General features: G+C 47.5%; 1 protein-coding gene across 1 annotated transcript; it reads left to right on the plus strand.

The window, feature by feature from the left end:
* The first annotated feature begins 330 nt into the window (after positions 1–330).
* Positions 331–3,278, plus strand: LOC142563344 (organic anion transporter 3-like). The gene is made up of 2 exons (XM_075673905.1): positions 331–1,833; positions 3,201–3,278. Exons 1-2 carry the CDS (start codon positions 331–333, stop codon positions 3,276–3,278), a joined length of 1,581 nt encoding a protein of 526 aa, XP_075530020.1.
* Positions 3,279–10,956: the final 7,678 nt, after the last annotated feature.

A 10,956-nucleotide genomic window follows, 5' to 3' on the forward strand; every position in this document is an offset into this window, starting at 1 on the left:
GGTGGCGTACTGTGTGGGATCTAAGGGGCAAGATAGCAGGCAGCATAAGCAGTGGCCAAGTCGAAGGAAGCGCCAAAGAGAACTTTGCTTTAAATGGCAGAAAGACTGTATGTCACAGTTGATATTTAGAAATGTGTTCAAGCTTAAAGAAGATAGGCTGTACATTGCAGTAAACGTATTCATTGGCATATCAACGAATTAGCTGTTTGCTGCAGACCTCGAGGTCTGATCATCATCGTCAGTATACAAGGCACGAGAAGTCACCTGCGCGCGCAGAAGAAGAGCAAGCGAAGAATGCGGTCATCTGTAACGACGCGGTCAGGCACTGCAATGCATACATCTCACCGCAGTTTTACCGACAAAGCTCGCAGCGGTTCTGTCGTACACGTCCGGGAGCAAGAACGCAGACCCTCGGAGCTCACAGCCGAGAGCGTGGTCATCTTCGGCAACGGTGCATTCCAAGGGCTCCTGGTGGCGTTCGCACAGGTTGCCATGTTTGTGTCTCAAACTATGATGTCGGTCCAGGCGGTGACTGCAAAGTCATTATACTACTGGTGCCGGCCCCCGTCCGAGTACTCGTACATGTCCACGGCGCAGTGGTTGTACTCTGGCATTCCGCGGAGGCCCGATGGCAGCTACAGCCACTGCTCACACTACGAGCGGCCCCGCTTACCGGGCTCCATGCCTAGAACCGCCGAGGTGCCCTGCAAACACTGGACCTACAACATGACCTCAAGCGGCTACACCATAGTCGAAGAGTGGGACTTGGTCTGCGATCGCATGTGGCTCTTAGTGTTCGCCCGTGCCATCTTCATGTGTGGGAGAGTCGTGTGCGTACCTCTCATGGGGCTCGCCTGTGACAGGTACGGTCGGCGACCTGTGCTGCACGCGTCAGTCGCCGTACTTTACTGCTCATGCGTGGCTCAGTGCTTCACCTCGACACTGAGCACTTACGTCGGGCTAGGCTTGTTGCAGTCAGCGTCCTCCAGTGTCGTGGAGCTCACCACTAGCATCCTGCTGTTCGAGTCAACGCCTCTACGTACACGTGAGGAGTTTGTCGCACTCGCGGCGAGCGTCCCGATAGTGCTCGCTCCAGTCTACTACAAAGTGGTGTCCTCGTTAGCGGGCTACTGGAGAATCCTGCACCTGGCCGTGGCAGCGCCGTCAGTGTTACTAATCATCGTTGTATACCTGACTGGGGAGTCCCTCGATTGGCTCATCGCCAACGGCAAGTTCGAAGACGCCGAGCGGGCAGCACTGTGGGCAGCGGAACTGAACCACGAGGAGCCTGAGGTTGTTAAAGAACGGCTCGCCGAAATCATGGCGGGACTAGCAGGGCTGGCCGAGAGGCCACCGAGACCCGGAAGGTTCGGCTTCTGCGCCCTTTTCAGCGGACCGAGACGCTACGAGTATTTCATCACTTTCGGCTGTTGGTTCACCATGCACGTCGCCTACTTCAGCCTGCCCGTTGATCAAGTCGGCCAGCAGCTCCACGAGCACACATGGACCCCATTGTGCCTTAACGTGCTTGGAATGTCGTCGACGTATTTCATCACCAAGAGCTGTGGTTTCCGTGGCCCGCTCGTCATGCTGTCGCTCTTGTGCGCAGCTATGGTGGCAGCACAGTTAGTTATGACCGACTATGGGCTGATGGTTCCATTGTCGTGGGCATTCACGCTTTCATTTGTGGCCTTCCACATGTCCTATGTCTTCCTTTGCATCCATACAGTGGACATTTTCCAGACGCGAATGAGGAGCATGGGCTTTTCTTTCGCCTTCATGTGCGGCTCCCTGGGCGCTGTGATGGGGGCACTCGTGAAGTACATGGAAAGGGTGCTGCCAATACACTTAAAGCTCGTCCCGAGAGGCCTGACTGCGGTGGCCATCGCAAGTTTTTACATAGGTCTCGTACTTGTTCTAAGACATGCGAAAGAGGTGTCGGCTGTGGTTCCCAGAGAAAGGGCTTCCGGACGCAAACGATCAAGCTCGCACATTTCGTTGTACGAAGAAAGTGAGCAACGGCGGCCATCGATGCGCGTTGGGGAAACGCCTAAAGGTTTTCAACGTAGACCAAGAGTACCACCGGTTTAGATTGTTCCAGATCTGCCACCAGCCATTTATTTGGCATATAGAACGTGTTCCTTTCTCCTAGCTATTTGTGCAATAAATGTGCCTATATATGGTTTGCATATTGTAGATTGTAAGATATATTTGTACCAATATGGTTAGGATGGACGAACTTTCAGCTCGCCGGAAACGCGGTATAGGTCTTTTGAAAGGCAGTGCTTTTCTTTTTTACGTTGCCTTTTGATGCGAAGGATAGCCGCTTCGCATGTAGGTTGGGCAATAGGGTGGGCTACACTTCTACAAGATTAACGAGTTCTTTACGGAAATCATGTATTTTTTCTGATGCTAAAGCACGAATTATTTCAAGCCTTTGGATGCGCTGTCGGGGCGTTTGGCAAGTTGCCCTAGCTCCTGCCTGCACTCCAGAAAACGTTTGCGTCGGTTTCCGCTGTGATGGATGACAACCAGTCAGCTGTACATTTGTGGAACGTTACTCAAATCCACATCCGTCCACAACCACACAGAACCGAGGACACTCATAGGGCTACATTTCCTACATGTAGCGTGGTCAGTGCGACATGTCCATTCTACGCGGCGCGCATCTCGCATCCCGTGACAAGTGGCCCGATGCGATGCAAACGATGACAATGATGATAATGACGATCATTTATTGACATCCCCTCTCAAATGGGGCAGCGCAAAACAGTTAACTAGCCTGCTTGATTTAATCAGTTACAAAGTACGTATTTTCCATTCTAGGATTGTTGCAGATATGCTTGGTCTTCTTTTTCTTTAAGATGTAGTCCTGCGTAACATCAAACTCATGATGTAGCTTACGTTGGCGCAGCGTGCGGTAGACATGGGCCTGCAGTCTGGGCTGTCGTAGACGGTGACGGGATACCCAAAATCACGGCCTCGTCACGCACACGTGATGGAAGTACGGCTGAAAAAGTCGCGATAGCGCTCGCTTGCACTGTTACACAGGCGAACATAATCATTAGCGATCGCAAGACAGCTATTTGGGGTTTTTGTAAAGGAAGAATATCGGAGGAAGCTAGACGCATATTCCTAGGTAACCGAATTATTAGAAAAAATATCCATCATAGGGATACTCGCGCATGAATCTGTCCCAGGCAATGAGGCAGCACACGAGCTCGCCCGAGCTATCTACCACCGGGGTGCTGCGGAACAGCCTCATGACGAGGGTGTAATCACATATCATGAAGTCACTGAACATTACAAACTTGAAAGGAGAAACCTCGCACCTCCGGATCGGTCTCTGTCCTGGTCTCGAGTATATGGAGGCGATTGCAAGCCGGTAGTTACATCCGCCAATTTTGGGCCTATCTTACGCAGACAGAGGAGGAAAATGACGCCAAATGCAAAGATTGCTGCGAGAGGGGTAGGCTAGACCGCACAATGTGGGAATACCCGCCGTGCTTGCTCAGTGGCTATGGTGTTTGGCTGGTCAGCACGAGGTCGCGGGATCGAATGCCGGCCACGGTGGCTTTATTTCGATAGGGGCGAAATGCGAAAACACCCATGGTGCTTAGATTTAAGTGCCCGTTAAAGAACCTCAGGTGGTCGAAATTTCCGGAGTCCTCCACTACGGCGTGCCTCATAATCAGAAAGTGGTTTTGGCCGGTAAAACTCCATAATAATAATAATAAAAATAATGTGGAAATGTGCCGGTTCCCAATGGATCAGCCAAAATATGGATAGTAGTTAGACCTGGGAGGTCTGGCTCCCATATTTCAAGGCTGGCTCCCACATTTTAAGTAGGGCCTCCTCCAAAGTTTAAGTTGACCGAATACCAAATTTCAAGTTGACCCATCCCGAAATTTCAGTTTGCCCACCCCTACTATAAGCTTTCAAGTGTACTTTTAGTAGCCTTATGTATCGGTATGGCTATTCTCATTTTGAAAGTGAAGCTTTTTAAAGCGAAGCTTTCTTTGCCTCTTCCTTCGACTTTCGCCCTGCTGCTGCTGCTGCCTCGACGGAGACCTGTCCGTTTTAGCTCAAATGACTTGGACAGGCGAGCCTTCGCAACATCTCCTCACAAATCTGAAAACGAAGTTGTCGTTGAATTTCGACCTAACAACCGAACACAGATTTGATAATCATAACCATCATCATTATCACCATCAGCTCAATTAGCGAATAAAGGGCTTTTCTAGCGATGTGTATTAACCCGGTACTATATAGTTTGATCTCGTTCTTCCCAAGGATATTTCTTCTGACACAAACACGCACACACACGCACACACACGCACACACACAAGCGCACACACACGCACACACACGCACGCACGCACGCACGCGCACACACACACACACGCGCACACACACACACACACACACACACACACACACACACACACACACACACGCGCACACACACACACACACACACACACACACACACACACACACACACACACACACACACACACACACACACACACACACACACACACACACACACACACACACATTGCTGCTGTGGCTCTCGCCGCCACGCACACCGCATCGGGGGCTGGTTCAGAGCGTGTATATAGGTGACAGATGTGAGCCAGAGAAGAAAGGCGACAGGAGAAACTCGTTTTCGCCCCACCGCGTCGAAGGTGCACAATTCCCTCTGGAGCTCCCTAGCCGTCGTCACTTTAGGCGCTGGACAGCTGTAAATATCCGTGAGTCCCCTCAGAAGCATTGTAGAAACTGCAGCGCTTCCCTTTCTACTAACATGCGAGGCCAGAGGGGAAGCAGATAGAAGTGTATAGAGGAGAAGGAGAGGGAGGAGCAGGGTAAGTTGCCATGGAAGAGAGAGGCGAGGTGACGTGAAAAGGCAAGGAAACCTCACTACTATACGACAGTGGTTGCGGGGAGACAGGGTAAGCTTAAGTTCAAGCTATGGTACAGTACGCTGCTGCTATTTCTGAAAAGTAAACGCCATGCAAACAGGTGAAACGGGCAACTTACGCAGGTCGTACAGAAGCATAGCCACATCAATTAATGCGCACTGCAGGATTCAGGAGACACTACGGAAGCGATCGACCGTCAAATCAACATTTCTGTGCCCGTCGCGTTAGCTTTGCGGCTGTGGTATTGCTAGAGGTCGTGGATTTGATCCCAGTCGCGGCAGCCTCATTTCGACGGGGGCGAAATAGAAAACGCTCGTGCACTTAGATTTTGGGACACGTTACGAACATCACGGTGTCAAAACTAATCCGGAGTACGCCACTACGGCGTGCCTCATAATCATAGTGTAGTTTTGGCACGAACAGCCCATAATGCAATTCAAATGTAATGCTTCTGACACAATGCGACGTGCCATGTCAGGCAATGACAACGCTCAGCCCTCTGGGAGGTTATAAAATGTGGCGCACAACAACGCCTCAAGGAAACACCTCTCCCTGTGTGTTGTGTGTACTACGCATACAAACAGCAGTGGTGCGGGCAAGGTAACGTTTAACATTAACTCACCACTCTCGTCTTAGCCTAAACGTTGAAGAAATTAAGCTTTTGCAATCAACATCACCGCTAATTATCCTAAATCAAAGCATCCAGCACGGAAAGCTTCGCTTACATCGATCCCCACAGTGCGTTGGATCTGCACAATTTTTTTATTTTTGCTTGGCATTGTTCCGCATCGCTTAAAAGCTACCAATCATCTGCATTTACACTACCATAACGATTAAATGTATTAACTTTGAGAATTTCACATCTTCAGCAGATAGGTTTTGCGTGACATGTCTAGGGAGCTCGCCGAGAAAGCTTACGCACTAAAAGGACGACGCCTGTTGTTAATATTGTGTCATTTGGTCGGTGATGCTGGACACTGCTTGCAGATTATGTAGATCATGAATAGACAAACATTTAGATCGGTTTATGAAATAAGAGGTGTGTGGTATCCTGTGTTAACATCAGGGCGCCACTCAGTCTGTAGTCTAAGTCTAAGAAATATATGCATTGAGATCTGATCGGTCCCAACATAAACAAATTTCCTTAGAAGCAAATCGACCGTGGGCTCATTAGCAAATAACGAACAAAAAAATAGTTTCAGAGATTCGTCCAGCTCTAATGTTACCTAATGCGATAGCACATAGTGCCACAAGCACAACCAGCTTAGCGCGAAACTTCTGCTATCAGTTGCAAGCTCCTCCACCGTATGCGGCGAAAAGACAGGAACGAGGACGATGGCGGCATGAAGAAGATTTGTGCGGTTTCTTGTAACGGAAAGGATGAACGGAGAAAGCTCAGTTTCTCGTTCCTAACTGCTGTCGCAATAAAAGGCGAGGTCAGCAAAGAATATGTTCCAGCAACAGACATTTATCATAAAATTACCGCACGAGCTAACATCACCTTTTAGCTTTAAGATGACGTCGAACCACACGAATAGCTCAAAATGTCGAAGTAAGTTCAAAAGCTCGAAAGCGTGCGGCAGCTTACTTTATTTCCTGGGGTGTACTGTTTCGTAATAAACCGGTGTTACGGCAAATAGCTTAGCAACTCGCTCAGAAACGCTGGTGACTGCGTCAATCAGCGGCTATGGCAGCGGCAAAAGCGCTCGTGGTGATGATGATGACTTATTGCCATTTCCTTAGAAACGGGGCGGTGACAATTAGTCACCTAGCCTGCTTGATTTATTCAAACATGCTGAACATTTTTTTCGTTCTAGTATACGTCTCCATAATCTTTTCCTTTTTCCTCAAGTCTTCTCTGCTCATCTATTTACTTTGTATCGCTTCCAATGCTTGCAAAGGATCCGGTCGTATCAATCATTCCCTGCTTTGTTTTCCACCAATACCAATACGGTTCATGATTCCGTCCACTTCAAATCCAAGCGCTTCTGGAAGGCGTATTTTACCTACGGCTCTCACTTGCTGAATTTCTTCGCATTCTTTTAGGATGTGTTGAGTGGCCTCCGGATCTTCGCAGCAGCACACATTCCTTGTCTGCTTGCGAATACTTGCTCCAGTATGTTTTTGTTGTTAGGCAACCAGCTCGAGCCTCAAATAGTAAGGCCCATTATGTTTCTTGCAGTAAGACACGTTGTGGGGCTAGTTGGTGCATAGTTTTCAATAGATGGAGGGGGGGGGGGGTAAGCGCCAATAGGGACGGCACACAGGAAGGAATACAGAGAGGACAAGGCGCTACTTGAAACTGTTTATTGAAGTCAAAGGTGGCTGACTATATAGCAATGAGGAGAGGGGAACAAGAAAAGAGGAACACTGACTATGTGAATGCTCACGTGCGAGAACACTGAAGATATATATGAAGGGAATCACGTTTAATCGAAATCTAAAACTTATCTAAAAACATGCTTTCATTCCTGTAAATATTCAGAGATGGGGTGCTGACACAGGTGACCCCTCTTTTCTTGATCTGGTTGGCCTCCAACAATTCACGCACCACAGAATCTTTACTTTTAAACATGATTTTTGTATCATGAAGCCTGGCTTCACATACTTGTCTATTCTCATTCCCGCAGGCCTTGCAATGAAGCGGCAAGTTTGAACCATATCAATTTTTCGATGAAAGCTTATGTTCCCGCAGGCGTTCATTAATACATCGGCCAGTTTGGCCGTATACTCTTTCCCACACTTCAGCGCTATGCGGTATACGACCCCTTCTTCACACTTAACAAAAGGGCTAGTATGTTTAATAGAACACCCTACTTTCTTAGAGTCATGCGAACCAATCAGGCGGCACAAAGTAGCAAGTTTTCGGGACGCGGAAAAACCACAGGAATTCTGTATTTCAAGGCGACGTATTTAAGATTATGCGCCACTTTATGGGAATATGGTATCGCCGCTGGTTTAGCTTTCTTTTCGACTGTTTGACCTTCCTCACTTATTTTTTCTTTCTTTTTTTACCTTCAATAACGCCTCCGAAACTGCGCTTAAAACCAAGCAAGGAAAGCCACCCTTCCTGAACTTCAAAATCTGGTCATCAAAGCTTGCTTTTTCCTTGCGACAACACTATTTTTTCAGGGCGGATTCGAGGTACATAGTGGCAATTGCATGTTTAACGGTCTTGGAATGTGCAGGCCCATACGGGAAGAATTCCTTGCGGGTACGGGGTCGCTACATCCAGCAGGAACCTCCGTCAGTAAGGGTTGTGTCAAGATCTAAAAACTGTAAGCTGTTATCCTTGGCTAGTTCAAAAGTAAAATCTAAGCTAAATACATTGTTGCGCCAAAAAAAAAAGAAAAAAAAAGACTTGGGAAGGAAGAGTACTAAACGACAGATTGAGCACTGAATGTCGTTCATACTCTTCCTTCCCAAGTCTTATTTTTTTTCCTTTTTTTTGGCGCAACAATGCATTCATGAGATCCCAACTAATTCGCCCAGCAACAAGTTACACTAAAATCTAAGCCTTTGCCTTGTTTAAAGTCAGATAAAATGCCTTAAATAACTTTATTTAACGTTAAAATATGCAAGGCAATCTTTAGTGTAACACTTACACAAACTACATGTCTTACATCGTCGCAGTTCTAATTACGGGCATCATTTATTCCCAAAACACTGCGTACCTTCCAGCGTACCTCAGTGACTGTCCCATTTGAACTTAGCACAGCATCACTGACAAGTTCGATTCACGAAGGTTACGGTCCTATTCAAATGACAGTGAAAACAAAAACTCTCCTGTGCCGTGCTTTCGGGGAACGTCGGAGAATCACCGGCTAGTGCGAATGAAACTGGAACCGTCTTCTGCGACGTCTCTGATTGGGCTAGTGCCGATCGGATAATTTCACACCGTTGATCAATCAACAAAACGGCATCTTCATCGTTTAAGCAGTTTGTTAAATAAACCTTCCTTGCCATTTGGGACTGGAGTACTTAGACCTCCCTCTCCCCCCCGGCCCCTCCCCTTTCTTAAAAGGGGAATAAAGTTCATTAATTCATTCAAGAATAGGCTGGGGTGCGTTTGGCAGGCATTCTCAGATCACGAACATCAGGTTTCCATTATCCCTCAAGAGAAAAGTGTATAACAGCTTTGTCTTACCAGTACTCATGTGCGGGGCAGAAACCTGGAGGCTTACGAAAAGGGCTCTACTCAAATTGACGACGACGCAACGAGCTATGGAAAGAAGAATGATGGGTCTAACGTTAAGGGATGAGAAAAGAGCTGATTGGGTGAGGGAACAAACGCGAGTGAATGACACCTTAGTTGACAGCAAGAAAAAGAAATGGGGGGGGGGGGGGGGCATGGGCAGGACATGTAATGAGGTGGGAAGATAACCGATGGTCATTAAGGGTTACAGACTGAATCCCAAGGGAAGAGAAGCGTAGCAGGGGGCGACAGAAAGTTACGTTGGCGGATGAGATTAAGAAATTTGCAGGGACAGCATGGCCACCATTAGTACATGACCGGGGTAGTTGTAGAAGTATGGGAGATGCCTTTGCACTGCAATGGGCGTAACCAGGCTGATGATGATGACTCTTAACATGCTAGTCGAATTAAAATACAAGGAATGGAAGAAGGAATGATTGGACGTCGGGAGGAATATACGCATGCTGAAGAAAGACTTCATTCTATCCTACTACGATGCATTGTTTACAGCTACGTACTATAGAAAAATAAAAACCACTGCACTTAGTATATCAAACTGTTATTGCCTGAGTTGCCCTGTACTAGCTTCCAGAATATGGTCAAGAACTCATGATACAGTAGTAGCGAAGGGAGTAAATGTAAACCATTTAATACATTTTTCCATGCTACTTCGCTTCTTTCTTGTTGCCTTTTTCAGCACCCTCCACTGCGTCTCACACCACTACGCAAGTTCCTGGGCAGGTTTCCATTCAGCAGCATACTAATCAAACATGTATACCGCATCACAAGTGTAACTGTATAAGAAGCCATACACACCTGAGCATGATCCATGTCTGGAGGCGACCTAATCGTTAGTGTTATGATGATTAAAGCAAAAAATAGGTCCTGCAGTACAAAAAGCATTAATTACCTGAGCATGAACTCACGTCAGTGTTCTCGAGATAAAGGTGGCTAAATTGAAAGTAACGAAAATATATGGAAGAATCGCCATTAGAACGCCTAATTCGCTCGTGCATACGCGTTTACTTCCTTTCTGAACTGCGCATCTGGCGTGGCACATTTTTCTTTCCTGGCTAACTCTTTCAAAGGAACTACTAACGTATCCGAAAGGAGTAGAATAGGAAAACTTCACACACATCTGGGGCTTTATTTCACGCACAGCTTGTACGACATATGACGTCGCGGTTTTCAAACTCTCGACTGCAGAAGTGTACTTGTGGCATGAAAGTGTTATGCTATCGATAAACGTCATTTTCTGCTCGCAAAGAAAGAAGAGCGTGTCCGGTACGTATGCCGGTGCAGCACGTAGAAGTTTGCGCGAATATTACTCAGCGCTTTTTTTTTATTTTGCGTGTTGATGGCTGGAGCAGCGTGAAGGCTTGCACAGTAAACTTCACTCCTCTTGCCCGGGGAGAAACAACTGCATGCGTAAAACGACACAATTCCTAAAGGCGGTGGTGCTTTGGTCGTTTATCCAGCCGACCTTCCGACGCCTAATGTGGTAGCGCAGCTTTGTGTTGACGTGCCGAGCCGCTATAACGTTAATCGCCAGCAGCCCCAAACGCAATGCTGCTTCAGCTACATCGGGTTACCAGAAAGCAGGTTTTTTTTTGTAGGCCATAGCGCTGGCAGCCGAGCATCGGAAGGTTTGGCCAAAGCGGAAAGAGGAGAGAAGTCGAAGTCACGCAAGCAGTGGCCATGTGTCGAGAACAAGAAAAAAAGGAAGCTGCCGGTTTATGTAGCTAGCGTGCAGAATGGTGTCCGTTCCGATGGATTCGACAAATGAATTTCTGCTGGGAAAAACTAGTGATTTATTGCTAACTGATCGAATCA

This window comes from Dermacentor variabilis, chromosome 11 (assembly GCF_050947875.1).
Source record: "Dermacentor variabilis isolate Ectoservices chromosome 11, ASM5094787v1, whole genome shotgun sequence".
Lineage (NCBI taxonomy): Eukaryota > Metazoa > Arthropoda > Arachnida > Ixodida > Ixodidae > Dermacentor > Dermacentor variabilis.